The sequence below is a fragment of the Lycorma delicatula genome, chromosome 3 (genome assembly GCF_047948215.1).
Source record: "Lycorma delicatula isolate Av1 chromosome 3, ASM4794821v1, whole genome shotgun sequence".
NCBI classification, from domain to species: Eukaryota; Metazoa; Arthropoda; class Insecta; order Hemiptera; family Fulgoridae; genus Lycorma; species Lycorma delicatula.
In genome coordinates this window covers 125,650,613-125,668,155 of record NC_134457.1, presented here as the reverse complement: position 1 = coordinate 125,668,155, position 17,543 = coordinate 125,650,613, and the positions used below count along the sequence as shown (strand labels likewise).

At 30.1% G+C, this 17,543-nt stretch overlaps 1 protein-coding gene across 1 annotated transcript in view; it reads right to left on the bottom strand.

Annotated features, from left to right (window-relative positions):
- Positions 1-17,543, bottom strand: part of LOC142321957 (maspardin-like) — a 59,649-nt gene that overhangs the window by 6,501 nt on the left and 35,605 nt on the right. The window contains exons 4-6 of the mRNA XM_075360511.1: positions 11,451-11,571; positions 6,105-6,213; positions 900-1,154 (exon numbers count right to left, since the gene is read on the bottom strand). Of these exons, the coding sequence (XP_075216626.1) occupies positions 900-1,154; positions 6,105-6,213; positions 11,451-11,571 (485 nt within the window). The remainder of the gene's footprint in view (positions 1-899; positions 1,155-6,104; positions 6,214-11,450; positions 11,572-17,543) is intronic.

Sequence of the window (17,543 nt, the reverse complement as noted above, 5' to 3'; positions counted from 1 at the left end):
GTGGGTGGGGGTGGTGTGGTAACCGGAACGTCACTAGGCGAGTATCTTTCCCTACGGGGTTGGGATGTTCTGCTTTTAAAACTGCTATTAACTTCTTTAATGCAGGCAATGTTCAATTTTTTTTAAGCATCTCTGAAAGTTATCAATGTTAACTTTCTTCTTCATTCTTTTAAGACATTTTCCAGGCTACTGAAATTCCCATTTTTTCTTGGTTTATTTGATTCTGTTATAAGTTTATGCCCAAATGGCCAGACATGCCACAAAGATCAACTACATGATTTTGAATTTCTGAATGTAACATTTCTGGACTTTCATCAGTTATTTTGTTGTAAACATTCATTCATTATTATACATTTGCTTTGATTTTTTTAAAAGGATCACTCCTCATTCTAATCTGTGATTAGATGTTTGCTGAGGCGATGAAAAATAATTATTTATAATATGTGGAAATGAATGAGTGTTGAAAAGTACGGTTTAAAAAAATATGATAAAAAATTCTACCTTCTGGCCATCTACAGCCTCCTACTGTAATACACTATCCTCTCCTCTGTTCTATTAGTAGTACCAATTCATTTCACAAATGTCCACATAGAACTACTACCGTGCAATTGAGTTTAATACTTTCTAAAGTTTGATGACTAATACATGATCTATATCAACATAGATTCTGTTGATGAAAGGTTCCATTGTGTAGGAGATAGACCAAGTGAGTTACATACAATGTCAGTCACAATAACAGTCAACACTTTAAAATGATAACAGGTTTTATAAATATTATTTACTATTAAGTTTGCAAGGAGAAATCTATATTAATAAAAGGATGATTAAGACTAATTTTCAGAAATGTATTAACGTAGATATTAGTACCTATAATATTTTTTAACTAATTTACTACATACCTGCAAATGTAAATTGACTTCATCACTGCGACTGAGGTAAGGAAAATTACCACCAGATTTTAAGTGGGCAAGTTTTGCTTCTGGATAAAATTTATATATTTCTTCACGAACTGGACTTGAAAGAGCATAATCATCAAACACATCAATTATTGTAATATTTTTGTTGACAGCATTCAACTTATGAGGTTCAACATAAGAGTTGACACAATTCAAAGTTAATCTAGCAGCAAGATCTTGTTGAGACAAACTGTCAAGCTAGAATAAATAGATATTAAAAATTATTTCTGACTGTAAAACTGTTTATAAAAAAAATGTGCTATATCAAATTAAAAAATATGATGTGGATACCACATGACTTCCTTGTTTGCCTATTAATTACATATAAACATTTTTAAAATGTACATAAAATTTTATTTCAATAACTTCTAATTTTTTCATATTTTTTTATTGTTATTGAATTATTAATTATTGCAAATTTTTTTTACAATCTGAGGTTTATAATTATTAATAAATCAATATATTTAAATAAAAAAAAGGCCAAAGAAAAAGGAAATGAAGTTGGATTTGAATCGATGTGCCTACCCCTTGTAAGATCCAAATATTTCATTAATTAAAATGTTATTTGGCTATAACTCTGGAACCAATGAAAATAAGTACCGCTTAAAATATATCATTGAAAAGTTCCCAATGAGGCCTTATCACTGCAGTTAAGAAAAATACCAAAATCCAAATTTTTTGGATTTTGGGCTTTTTTCAACACTTTTGGTTCCGTTGATTGCAATCAAAAGGGAAGATGTACAAACTTGCTGTTACAAAAGTCTTAAATTCAAAATTTCAACATCCTACGGCTAATCTTTTTGAGTTATGCAAGACAACATTTTTGAATTATGTGAGATACATATGTACATATAGATGTCACGCTGCAACTAGTCAAAATGGATATTTCCAATGAAATCTGAAAAGGGAAATTTTTCGCTATTACAATACTTTCTTGTATTTCGTACAAGGAAGTAAAAATGAAAACTAACATCTAATTAGATGTCAAATTGAAATTTATTTTGATAATTAACTATACAGATTGGTGTGGTATTATTTTAGATCATGTCAGGATTGCATAGTTATGCTTACTGTGGTAAAATCTTTATTATCAAGGGAAACCATGGTAAAACCTTCATAAGAGCAGCATAATAGAAATCATAGTTATTTATAAGTTGAAAAATAGATGCAATTACCATTCATATTGATTAACATACAAACACATGAAATAATGTTAATATAAAATACATAAATTTACTAAATGTAAAAAATAACAGTTACAAATAATATTTTTTAATAATAATAATAATTCAAAAGGTGTTATTGAAAATTACTTGAGCACATTTTGTACATCTTTAGTGGCATGTAGAAAATGATTTTTTTTTAAAATGTTGAATTAGTATTATTTAAAAATTACAGTAATATTAATTTTGTGAAAAAAAACTTTATTTTCAAAATAAATTGGTGTAAAGAATTTTTAAATGATTGTTAAAAATAGTCCATTGTAATACTCCATTTTTGAATCCTGAAAACTCATTGTGATCTTTTGAAGGAGCCCAAAGAAATGATTATACTCTAGATAGGAATGTACATAGGCATAATTTTTTTTTAGCCTCCGGGACCACTGTTAGGAATTGCTTCAGAGAATGAGATGAAATGACAATTTTGTAGCGTATTAAATGCCATGCCTGAACTGGATCTCCGGATCAAAGGCCGAGCTGCTACCATTTGTGTCATGGAGGCTGACACATAGGCATAATGAATATTTAATAATGATGTTGAGCTTAATGTTTTACTAAGCCTCTTTAAAACAGAAAAATATGGTTTGATTTTTTGCAAATGAAATTGATTTGATCATCCAAAGACAACTTTTCATCAGATAAAACACCCAAAAATTCCACTTTGTGGGTAACAGAAGTACTATTGATATCATTAATGGGAATTCAATCCATGTGATCAGCAATGTTACAATTACCTAAGAAACTATGCAATGGTTTTATCCATATTTAAAATTACGTGGTTGCAATACTTTTGAATGATTTTTTAATTACTACCATCGAATTTTCAATTCCTTTTAAATAATTAAATTCAAATATAGATACAGTTGTATCATCTGTCAAGAGGGTAACAATGGATGGGTCAAGTCTTTGTGCCAGGTAATTAATAAATAAGAGAAAAGCACGGACTGATGAAACTTTCCTACATCATTCTTTTACATGTGTATTCTTATCAAAAGATAACATTTTAACTGCTTATTTATGGTAAGTAGGGTAAAGTTTTAACAAATTATAAGCAGCACCTTAGGGATGTATAAAATAGTGTGTGGAAAGAAAAATTGTACAATGGAATAACAAACATACAAAAATGTTTACAAGCATATAAACACAATGAACAAAAATCAAGATATGCTGAAAATATTAGGGGAAAAAATGTTAAAATATGCTTTAATTTAATTTATAAAAATTTTCCAGTACAAATATATATATATATTAAAGATGTACAAAAAAAGAAAAATAATTTCACTTTCAAATTAAATCAAGAATAAATTCTTTTTAATAAACTCTGATTAAATTCAAATAATATTTTATATTGATAATGATGATCTATAAATTTATTTTCTATTCGTGGTAGTGAATGTACTTTTATGTGAATATTCATTGTTATTACAATGAAGGGTGATCTACATGTTTATTATTTGTGTTACAAAATGTAAAGGAATTTTGTTAATAAATTCATTCAATGTGCATTATTGTAATTAAATATAGCTTTCTTTCTTTTTTCCTGTTTAGCCTCTGGGAATTACCGATCAGGCATTACTTCAGAAGACAAATGAGGATGTTATGTACGAGTGTAGTCTTGTACAGTCTCAATTTGACCATTCCATAGATATTTAGTTAATTGAAACCCAACCACCAAAGAACAATGGTATCCACAATCTAGTATTCAAATCTGTATAAAAGTAAACTGCCTTTACTAGGACTTGAATTAAATATAGCTGACAGATGTAATAAATAAATGTTCACATAAAAGTACATTCACTAATGTTAATAGAAAAAAAATTAATAGATCATCGTTATCAATATAAAATGTTGTTTGAATTTAATCAAAGAGTTTATTATAAATATTTAGTCTTGATTTAGTATGAAAGTGAAATTATTTTTCTTTTTTTAGTGCATCTTTATATATATTTGTATAGAAAAATTTTTCCAAATTAAATAAAAGTGTATTTTTTAAATTAAAATTTTTTTTTTTAAATGTTATATTCTTAGTTTCAATTAGACTAAAAAAAATTAGTGTCACAGTTAGACAATGTATTATTATTATGAAACTTCTGTGACACAATCTAAGGGAAATGTGTTAATTTATCACTTTTAAACATATTTTATAAATTGTTACACAACTCCACACAATTGTATACAATGCAGATAGATTTCTTCTGAAATACAATGATGTAGCAAAATAAATAACTATCAAACTTTTTTGTGCATAACACTAAGCACAGTGATTCACTGACACTAGTTGACAACTATCCAAACACAACCCATCTTCACATTATAAGTTATTCATTTTCTTGTGTAGCAGAAAGCATATCTGACTGGCAGGCACTCTGTATTACAAGTCTCTTGTACGCATGCATGGTTTGAATTTCCATTATTTACAAAGAAGAAATTTTCTATGAAAATAATTTTTTTTAAGGAATTTTTTGTTATCACAATTGCTTTGTCATCAACAACAAGCATGTGTTCAAGTTTTAGCCTTCTCTCATCTAAAAGTATGTTAAATGTCGCTGACAAAATTCTGATCCCATCCTGTTGTGCGACACAGTGCACAGAGCAAGTTAAATAAAAGTGCACAATAAACATGTTTTTTCAAACATAGAAAACATGTCATTAGAAATCAATAGTACCGAATTAAAATTCTTTACACTTAAAAAAATACAGTAAATACAGCCACAAAAATATAATTAATGAACAAGTTAAATTTGAACCTAATCTTAATGGCTTAGATAATTTAGTTTAAATTATTTAAATGTTTAAAAATAGAAGGTCTGTTCAAAAATAATCCAATCATAGAGTGCAGAGAAATAAACAGTAGACCTGTTCACTTTCACATCAAATCTATTTCAATGTCTTATTAGTCACACTTAACCCAGCGGTTCTTCCATGCTCTTTTTATTGTAGTTTTCAGCTGTGCTCTTGTGTTCTCTTTTAAGCCCTTCTGGATTTTATAAAAGGACCTTTACAGTAGCATCCTCAGCTTGGAGAACAACAAATTATAAGTTTTATCTGAAAGTCTGGTGAATTTGGGAAATTCAGTGCTTGGGAAAAAAAATTGCTGAAGAATTAGTAGGAGCATTGTCATGATGCAACTGCCAACTATTAAAAAAATATATAAAAATGTGTGTTAATTATTTGTCACAGAAGTAAAATCAACTACTCTGCTGCTATTGCAGTCTGTTGATAGTAATCAGGTAAAACTGATGTATTCTACCATACTTGAGAATTTATGAGGTATATTCAGAAAGTATTCAAGCTTATGTTACTTATTTTAAATATATTTATACAAACTTTGTTCAGAAGAAGCAAAAATCTCTAAAAAAAGCCCTTAATGGAATTTTCAAGAAAATCGGTGGGGAAAAAAATTAATTTTAACAATGCAATAGTAATGTGCTGCTAAATGCAATTTCCTCTCCAGAGATCCGAGATGCTGAGAAATGCCTTTACGGTCTCAGTTTCAATGATTGTGAAATCCTGACATTCACCTTCTTGTGGTAGAGAAGGGGCAATGACCGTTTATAACATGTTGTTATATGCAGGTGGCAAATGAATGAAAGGACTAAGTATCTTCCAGGATAAGATGATCCCCTTTACCAAGTGCCAACAACCTCTTTGAGAGTGGATGAGCGGAACTGTCCTTGAGGCAGAAAATGGCCCCCAAAGGCGGAAGAACCAAAATTGGTCAATGGCATTAGGATGCAGAAGGTAATGGGAAATCACTGCATTAAAGATCTTGAAGGATATACCTTTGAGTTCACATGCCATGACTCTGTTCAATGTAAAATTCATCATGTTCAGAGTTGGCTACGTGACCGCCAACCATCGCAAAGAAAAAGGTACTTAGAAGAAGATGTATTTTGCTAAGATATTCATTAACAAATAATAAACTTACTCTATCAACCATGAAATCAATGGATTCTATAATTCGGCGATCAGTGTGTTCCCTTGTAAAATTTCCCATGACCATCTTTTTAAGAACAAGTGAAGGCAACATCCAAAATCTGAAAAAATTTTGAAAAATAACCAATAAACATAATCAATTTTATAATTTTTCTATAAAATTAAAGGAATGAGTAAAATATAAAGTAAGTTTGAGTTCAAATATAAACTACACTTTACTGAATACATACTTCCAACTCTTTGAGAGGATAAAATAAATTCAGATTGCACTAAATTGGGGTGTAAGGAGGATATCTGAGGGCAATTCAGCAGATTTATGATGGGTTACAGTGGCAGTTAGGCTTAGTATTATTATTGTTATGTAAAAGCAACATACTACAAGTGAGAATGCCACAATGTTGAAACTTTTACGTCAGTTGAACTTAAAGAGTTCAGTGTAGTAGATAGGAATAACTGCTTTTTGACTGCAAAGAAAGTTGATACTAACAAGATCTTTGGAATTTTAAAACAATATGACATGAACCTTGTTTTGAGACAATTAGAGGTTTTGTCTTCTATAAAAATGCTTTGCCTTTTAGAGAGCAGATTCAAAGCAAGAGACTCTTGCTTTGAATCTGTAATACAACAATATATCCTAATTTTACTTAAGAGGGAGAAGGATCTACTATGGCTAGTGTAGCTTCATGTTGATTTAACAGTCTGTGAGATTTCACTAAAAACTGCCTTATAATTTAGATTTAAAGATGTGGAACTCATAATCTGAAATTCTTCAAAACTAACTCATTCTAAACGAAAAAGACTGCATATTGTCATAGCTTCCCTATTTTTTTTTGACAGGTGTTGCTCACTGATAACCAGTGATTAGTTTAAGCCACATATACGGTAACAAAACTAAATGAGATTTGAAAATTAGGATGAGTAACTATCAGTAAAGATTTATAAGTAACAGATAATGATACTGCCTTTTGGATCATATTCTGAAAGAAAATTTCAATAATCCAAATGACATAAAAAAGAAAGCAACAGTCAATAAAATAACAATACACTTGTTATTTGAATGATTTACATATTTTTAATATATATATATTTTTTTTTTCTTGTGAAGATCTAATGTGTTTTAGGGTACAGAAAATGAACAGTTAATTCAGCCAAGAAAGAACAATGAATGCAGAATCAGTTTAGAAACTATATAATTTATGTCAGCAAATTAAATATCAAAGAAGAAATAAATAAAATAAACTAGTCTATAGAAATGTTTTGATACAAGGCACTTTAAGTAAACTACAGGCTCTTTTATATACTTATTGAAATAATCTACTCATAAATCTCTAAATAATAATCTTACATTCATAAACAATCACTTTGTAACTAATATATGTGCTAACTAGTGTGAATATACTTATTTTTCCAGAAAATATCTTGAGCAACAGATACCTTAGACTATAACCATATAAGATTAGCTTTTTCTGTTTATGTTGGCTGACTGTGAATATTGCAGTAAATTGTTAGTATATAATGACAGACCGAATAAAATTTAAATTTACATACTTTTTTAAGGGAAAAATTTTTAATTACTAAATGTGATCATCTTTAATCACTAATTGGTATTTACAATTGGTGTTATTGATAATAGTTTTTTATGACAGTAAATCATGCATCATTACTATGTAGTATACAAATAACTAAATGAAATAGGTATTTGTACCCTCCCCATTTATTTATAATATTTGTATTGTAAATTTTTGAGTGTTTGAATATTTAAATGAGTTTTAAGATGTATTGTGTTCTTACCATGTAAAATAAGTACGCTGTTCAATGTTTTGAATATTTGTGATCTGTTTGTGTTATGTGGCTGGCAATGGCATTTATATACCATTATGGAGTGTTTTTATGTTTGTAGTATCTTTGTTTGAAGCTCCATTTTCTTAATAGCTATCTTTTAACAATCAGAGCAATTTACACATTCCTATGTTCTGTGTGTTATGGTTTGTTAAGTTTTATTTAAAGCTTTAAAAGTGAGATTTTTAATTTATTTACATACTATTTTTATAAAATATTTGTTTACATAAGTCATATTTTCTGGTCAGTTATCTTTATTTTTGTTTTAATTCTATGCAGAAGTAAGTCAACAAGTACATTGATGATATTTGTGAGTTCTTTATTTACAACATAAGTTCTTCTATGTGATCATTATGTTATGTGGGTATACTGAGAACTTTACACAGATTAAATAAAGATCTACAGGATTTAGTGTATTCAAATGTATATATGTGAGAAATCATTGTTAGACTTTTCTTTCTATTTTGAAATGATTTCGTTTGTTGCTTTTAGTAAATAAAAAACTTTGGTGAAAAAAATTTCTATTAGCCATTGAAAATGCGATGGTCATTCGGAAACTTTCTGATCTAACAAAAACATTATTTTTCAGTAATATTTTATTTATTTTTCTATGTAGTCACCTTGCAATTTGGTACATTTATTTAGTCCAATGACTTTGCAACTTTTTAATACTCTCAGTATAAGTGATTGTTCAACTCTGTAAAATAAGCAGTTTACTCAGCTTTGACCTCATTATTTGAAGTGGCTCTTCATCCAGCAAGCTATATCTACTGGTTTGGAAAGAGGAAGTAATTGCTGGGAGCCAAATCCAGCAAACATGTTGCATGTCGAAGCACTTTAAAGCATAGTTTGCAGTGAGTTAGTTTGCAGTTAGTTATAGTTATGTGAGTTTTGCAGCAAAAACCTGAAACTTATGAGCAGGTACATTGTAGTGAAAGAATACTTTCTTTTTGACCAGATGTGGATGATTAGTCTGAATAGCACCGTGCAATCAGTCCAGTAGTGAAGTGTTATACTCCTTGGTGATAGTCCTGCCTTTTTTCAGGTAGTCTATCAGGACAGCACCACAAGAATCCCAAAAGCCATGACTTGGTTCCTGCAGATGGAATTGTTATTTCTTTCTGTGGTGGACATTCACCTGCTCCCACCAACTGTTTGGACTGTTGTTTAGGTTTCTGGTTTGTAATAGTGTATCCATGTTTCATCTACTGTTATGAAAATCTAAGAAACTTAGTGGAATCGTATTTAAATACCCTCAACAAGTGTTCAGTTGAATGTGTTTCTGGTTGACCATTTACACTCATTGAGAGGTAAATTTTTTCAAACCCAAAACATCTTTTAAAATGTAATGGATTCATCAAGATTCATGTCAACCATTCATGTAATGGTTCATCAAGATTTTTATGTCAGCAAGCTTGTGTACTTTCAGCTGGCAATTGTTTAATACAACATTGTGGATTTTTGTAACAATTTCATTGGTTGGCCTGAGTGTTCATCTTAATGGATATATGACCATGCTTAAATTCAGCAGCCCACTTTATTACTAAAGAAAATGAAGGGGAAGAATCCTTTCAAGAGGAATCTAAATCTTTTTGTATTTCTGTTGGGGTTAATCCTTTTAAAATAAAGAATTTTATAACAGCTTGAACTTCATTTTTCCCATTTTTCATAAAATATCAAAACTTCTTTGATTCATTCAGCTGCTACAAACAAGTAACTAAATATATTTGTCTCCAGCTTCACAGTATGTCATCTAAAGGATCAAATGTCATATTTGACAAATATCATTTGTCAGATACAATTCTCCGTATGTCCATTTATTTGATCACACTTGTACCATTTATGCTGTCAGGCCAAGAACTTTCCAAACAACCTAGAGGAGCTTACAGGAAGGTCATCAGATTTTTAGTATACTTGTTTTGAAATGTAAAAAAAAAATATAATTATAAATTATGAAAAAGTTTAGTCCAGATCCTTAAGTGGCGAGACAGAATCAAAAAAAGAAAAAAAGGATGTATGGTGAGAAGCAATTTACCAAAAGAGGGTTACAGAATGAAGACAAATAATCCCACCAAGAAGTTAGTTTTGAGGTTGTTTCCAAGCAGCAGGCAACCACTTCACTCTTAATCTTTCAGCAATCAGAATATTATAAATCCAGTATGGGATGTGCCATTATTGATTATGTGTTAACCAGTTAAAAATATGCGGTACCAAATTTTATTTTTTCTTCAGAAAATTGAGCTGTATGAGAAAAGACTTATGGTTTCTAAATTAATACCCATTATCGATACTAAGAAATGTGTAGCATATGGAATTAAAAATATGCATAAATATTAAAATTAAAAATATTCAGAAAGATCAAGGTTATTATTAACACTAGTTTTGATGTTATAATTATGCATGTTGCAATTTACAAGGCAATATTTTTTCTATTTTTATGATTTTCATTTGTTTATTTGAAAGCATACATAATAAAAATTATACATTTCAAAATATAAAACATAATTTTACACAACCCACTAAACTAATCAAGAATATAAGATTTTGTTAAGCTGATGATTAGGTACGGTAGTTCTAAAGATGGATTCTTGAAGTTTAAGCAGGTAAGATAGGCAATTGATAGATTATGATAGCATTTTAAGATACTGCAAATTGATTATGAAATGAAGTTTAATAATTGTTCATAGAAAATTGAGGTTGGTTAGTTTCTATTATAATGATTGATCAAGAAGGCTACTAGAAGTAAATCAAAAAGGTGCTTTGCAGTAGCTGAGAATAAAATAAGCATTGAAAATTCTATTACAAATTATTTAACAATAAATAAGACAGGTGTCCACAATACCTTTTAAATCAATGAAGGGTTTAGTCCAATTTTATACTATGACAGAAGGAATCCAAACTCTCCAGAGAGTTTTGTTTATGAGACCATACTTGCAATTTGCAGCTCTACAAATGGAAACTCATAAAAGTTTACTGAAAGAACTAGGAGATATGCAAAATTATTTAATAAGATGTGAACTATTATTATTGGATTCCTATTTTACAGTAGGGTGTTACTGAAATTCCTATTAGAGAATATGTGGCACTGGTATCAAAGAATCTGCAATTTTTTCATATAAAACACAACTGATTTATATATAAAATTAAATTTTCATTTTACATAAATTAAAATATACCTTCTTTTTTTTTCTAAAACCACACTAACATCAAGAAAAAACTAAAATTTCTATATCTGCAGATATATAAAAAAAAAAAATTAAGACTGGCAATTACTATCAGACTCATTTTTACAAGGAAGTAAAACAGAAGTAGTGGATGGGGAAAATTCACATCAATCTTATTTCTTTTTCTGTTTACCTATATCTAAAGTGAATGCTAACTTAATACACTTGAAAAAAATTGTAAAGAAAATAAAACTTTTTATGTAACTTATGTAAACTTTTATGTAAACTTATGTATGGATATTATTTTTAAAAAAAACATATTAAGTAATACATACACAGTGGCAGATTCATTATAACAAAATACAGATGTATCCGTGAACGTGTTACACAAAATGAGTGAAACAACACGGGGACACTGATAAGTATACTCTGCAAATTTTTGTGCCAAAAATCCACCTATAGAGGACAAAACATAGACAATAGAATCTGTTTTAAATTATTTAAAAAAAAAAAGTTAATTACAAATGAAATCTGAAAGTGACAAAAAATATTTTTTTATTTATAAATTAATAATAATAATAATGCCCTGGATAATTTCCAACTCCATGTCCGTACAATATCACCTATGCACATGTCCGGAGTGGTCAACGACATTGTACTTCAGTACAATATGATAGCCAATGGGACAATGGTTTTGCTCAGGAGCTCCCAGTGGAGTATGGGATTGGTGGTCCCAAGCTGTCCAAGTTGGTTGAGGTTGTGCTTCTTGGTTTTGTTGCTTGCAGCAGGGGTGGGAGGCATTGATCGTGATCTGTTTTTGATGATGCTGGGCGGAGTGCAGACAGAGAGTGTTCATCCTCTTCCCAGTTGTAGATTCGGGTCAAGGGTGGGCTGCTGTGAGCTTCTCTACCCAAGTCTTGTGCTGCTCAGTGTGAGACAGTCACTTGGGCCCTTGGCAGGGATTGTCTTATGGGTAAGAGTATTAGAGCCCTTACTGCTACATGGGAGCCATGGGAAGTATTCATGGGAGGCAGCAGACTGGGGTAACCCTGTGCCGGCCTCCGTAGCGCGAGTGGTAGCATCTCGACCTTTCACCCGGAGGTCCTGGGTTCGAATCCCGGTCAGGCATGGCATTTTTCACACACGCTACAAAAACATTCATTCATCTCATCCTCTGCGGAATGAATTGCTTGAGTGCGGACCCGGAGGTAAAACAAACCAAAAAAAAAAAAAAAGACTGGGGTAACCCAGGCAGGATCTATGATCCAGGGCATACCCAACCATCTCTGCCTGCACCTTATGTTATGACATATTGACTGGCGACAATATAGGCTACGGATGCATCTTTTATATCTTATGTGAAACAGGGTTCACGTAAAAATCTTCATCTTGGACAGCCTCTGTCTTTGCAGGCAAAGAGGAAGAGTGTAGAATTCACGAACATTGAGAAGACAGATCAAACCAAGTTTCGATCAAAAGGTAACGTAGTGACACAAAAATACTTGGTTATGAAGAGGAGTAAAGGAAATTTTAGCAATATAAGTTTTTTAGCGATAGTCCGAGGTATCACGGAAGCTGCTGGAGGACTGGTAAAGGATGTAAGGAAGACTGCAGTAGGCTTGTTCGTCTAAACTGTCACGGCTACTGAAGGCAAAGAAGAATGGATTGTTAGACATCTCAAAGGGGGTAGTTGTGTGTCCAGGGGACACTGTACAGAGAAAGAAATTGTCGAGGAACTTTTTTTTGTTTGGCTTTTTCTGGGTGAAAAACGCTTCAGCATTACCATTGCCCAAACAAGATATGTTAAAAATTTACAATTAGAAATTCACTGAAAACAAAAGCATCTTTAAAAATAATTAAAATACATCTTAAAATGAAAATACCTGTTATGTATGCTAAGATTAAAATAAAAACACAAAGATATATCATGCTGTATATCTGAATAGAATAATAAAATTATCATCTGCTTCATGGCAAATGACATAAATAGCTGAAACACAGTAAATCATATATTTAAATATAAATGAATGGCACCAAGGAATCGTAAAACAAGATAACTTCACTTCATTATCCTTCAGTATAGTTCGCATGTTAGCCTCTAGTTTAAATTTGTTATGCAATGCACAAGGATGTGGTACACTGTTAGTTGGCAGTCAGAGTGAGCACAAAGTGGTACATCTGAGTCATCATAGGTTCATGAATGAGCCTAGTGTGCCCCATTCGCAAACGGCTGATAATATTCATTCTCTAGAGGAACTGAATGAACAAGGAGTTACAGCATGTTGATGATTCAACATCCAATGCAATGGAGAAGTTCTAGGCCTCTGTGTTGCATGTATTGATATTCAGCAAGCCAAAGTGCCCAGAAAAGATAAAGGCTGGCTTTAACAGACCAGACATTCATCCTGACTCCATTGCAAAGCTATGGATGTCAGAGGTTTGGACACAGAGTGGCATGTTGCACAAGGAAACAGAGATCTGTGTTTGTGGTAAAATGCTTCATCCTGAGGACCCATGCAGGGATCCACTTATCTGTGTCAATTGTTACGGGAATCATTCAGCAAGATTTAGAAATTATCCAATGTATAAAGAGGAGGTAGTTATCCAAGAGGTTAAGACAATTCAAAAGGTAAGCTACTTTGAAGTGAAAAAATCATCAAGAATAGATTACCGAAGGTAATGTTGTATGTACAGACTGCATCAACTCCTGCATCTTCTTTCAAAGCGTAAGATGTGATTCTGGAGTTTGCATCAGCATTAGCAAGTATGGTTGAAAGTATTGTGAATAACAAACTTGGAAACTGTCCAACCAGAAAATACTACCCAAAATGAGAGAAGTAAACAGCAGCAATTGTACAAAAGAGTTCGTCTCCTTTGAGGAATGAAACTTTAATAAATTCCAAGGTGAAGGACAGTGAATGCAGAGAATAGAGAAAAAGCCTGAAGCCAACAAAGAAATTGCAAAAATCCCCATGCAGGGAACAGAGAAGATAGAGATAAAAATATTAGAAAAAGAATACTTAGGAAAAACAAAAATGGAGCCACCAAAAGCACAGAAGACTAAGTGAATGAGTGAGGACTCAACTGTCCCACAAGTCTTAGCAGGGAATGCATAGACTCTCAACTCTGATTGCACCATCTGAGTCAGATGCAAGATATCTTCCACAATTTTTTGCAGAGGATCAGAAGGATCCATCTCCAAGGCATCAAAATCTTTGAATCTGACATTGAGGTCTAAAGGAAAATTGAAAAAATAAACAAAATATGATGGCCTAAGTATAAACCTTTATGGTAACATTAAAGAATGATACAGTTTCTATGAGCTTTTAGAAATTTTATAATGAAAGTGGTTTGTATTTTTTAAATGTTTTTAAGAAGTTTATTGAATTGTTTTTAATATGTTAGTTTTAAGTGGCAAGAACACTTTACACCCTTGTAATACTGTATTTTTTGGGGGGATTTTAATATCCTTTGACAAGTCTATTTTTGGATGATCTATTATGACAAAACTAGTTTACTAACTATATCGCTGGTGTTTTTAACAAGGATGGAAAGAAATATTCTCTTTTTTTTGATGTGGAAATGGGCTAATGGTCACAGCAGTCAATGCCCCTAAAACTTTAAAAAAGAAAAAATACACTTTGTTGAATTTAACTAAATATAAAACATATTCTTATAATTTTCAAATGAACAAAAAACTGCTAGATAAATTCAAACACATCAAAATACCTGCCCAGGCCATTTTTATCAGAATCACTTATACCTAATTACATCCTTTTAACAATAAGTCATTAATACAGTTGCAGGAGAAAAGAGGTTTGTAATCCAGCTAAAACTAACTATTGTAGTTAAATTTTAGCTTTCAGCTAATCATGTAGTTTCTACAAATATGATACAAAAAAATCATCAACAGATTTCATGAATAATGATACAAGATGTCATCCATTTGAGTTAAGGAAATATTACTGGAAAGAGAATACAAAACTGTGACATGAACATGTTCATTTGCAACTAATTTGGAAATTAAAAGAATTTACTCATTTGGTCAAAGGCAAAAGCAAATTAATTTATCAAATAAACTTTAATATTATTCAAATGTAACAACATAATTATCTACTTAAAAAAGTAATAAAAGTCAATTTATATACAGAGTGCTTTTAAAATGGTGGGTTGACTATGCTTTTTCGGATTCTACTTGTAAAACTAAACAAAAAATATTGTTAGGAGAAATGGTGATTTCTCCTTTGTTCTTCCCTGTCTGACATTTTGTTATTTTTATATAAAAATTTATATCTCAAGTTTAGATAGATGAATTACATTAATATTTGTAAGTGTCTTGATAATAAAATTTTAAAATTAGAAAAAATCAGGAATTAAATACCTTCGCAAATTACAAAATGGTGGCCATGTTTATTTTTCAATCAGTTATATCTCCATAAATATTAGTTTTATTAAAATTTATGTTATTTGCTAAAATATTAAGCCTTTTATTTTCAACAAATGACATTTTATTTTTTTAAATCTATTAACAAATAGCCGAATTATGCAGAAAATTGATGTAATTTTGTGTATGTTTTCATGTCCTCCAATTTACGTTCAATTCGATTAATTTTTGCAAGTTTTCTTAATTTAAATCGGAGAATTTTAAGAAAAGAGGAAGCAGAAAAAAAATTGTTTTTAATAAATTTATCTTGTTTCTTTTGGAATTCAACAAATACAGTTTTTCAATTGTACATATTATTATTCTAAAACAACATAAAAAAAGTGTATCAGTAACCAATAGTCATATTAACCAGTGTGACTACATCACACAAATATTATTTATCTAAGAACATTAAATCATACACAATATACTCATAAATGATAAAAAATAAATAAAAAAGAATTAAGAGGCGTATTATTTCATTACATTATAGTGATTCATCATAAGACTTGATTTCAAATATGAAAAATGATAATAATTAACAGCCTTGAAATATTCAACTGATTCACAGACTTCTTAAAACATATGTTTTATTTCATGTAACAGAAGTAATAATAAAAATAAAACCCACCAATACCTGCTTTAAATTGATATTCTATTTCTTTACAAACACAAACTGATTTATTTATAAATATATATATATATATATATATATTTATATATATGTGTTATATATATATGTAGATATATATTTATATATGTATTTTTTTTTTAAGGTACTTACGCTAAGCTTGTGTGTGGGAAGTAACATGTAACTGTAACCTAGTGGATGATAAAATCTCAGTCACAGAGGTCAGCAGATTACATCAACAATTTACAGAATTTTTTCAGTACTGATTTGATAAAGAATTATATTAACCATATTTTAAACCATAAAAAAGAATTATAATTTTTTTTTTTTTTTTTTTTTTTTTTTTTTTTTTTTTTTTTTTTTTTTTTGGTTGACATTACCACCTTAACTTGAAGCTTGAGCGTGGGATATGGAAATTAAATTTTGTAGCAAATGAAAAATGCCATGTCTGACCGGGATTTGAATCCAGGATCTCTGAATGAAAGCCCGAGATGCTTCTTCTTATTGCACAAGAAATCCTTTTAAACAAATATTATTAATATCAATTTTACAATCAATTACGTATTCATGGATAAAGCTGTTATGATACATACCAATTAACATACTGTATATAACAAGCACAGACATGAAATAAATTATTCTTATTGAATAAGAATACAATAGGCAGTTGTAATCATTAATACTTATATGTAAATAATCAATTTAAGTGTAATCATTACACCTCATGTCACAGAATAAAAATATAAATTATTAATACATAAAACACTTGAACCTTAAGAAATTAAATTACTATTAAAATGAAATTAGTGATGTAACTGATGTAAGGGTCGTTATAATAAAATGGTTGTTTTGAAAAAGCTACTCTATCTATACCTTTATTGAAAATGGACTTCAAAAATGAGAAGAAAATAAGTCAAATCAGTTCATAATATGGACATAGCAGAGTAAATTATAATTTTAGCAAACAAGGTTTTAGAAAAGTCATCAGTAAAAATTATGTGTAGAATAAATGTGCAAGTAGTATATATTGTTCAACTTATTACAAATTATAAAATAAATATTGTACAATTTTTTATAAAAAGATTATAATATTCTATTTTCTAAGGCATGTCCATAAAAACATCAAACATTGAAAAATGTTCCTAAATGCTATCGAACACAGACAGCTAAATTACTAGCACTTTAAAATATTTTTTGGTTTATGCATTATGATAGCTTGAGTGAAGATATTTCTCGAGACTGCAGCGATATTTTCTTGACAATAAGTGAAGGTTACTGAAGAAAAACATACATTACACTAAAATCTCTTTTAATTGAGGGGAAATCTTTTAATAAGACTTTTAAAATGTTATAAGGTCAATGGGTCAATAAATG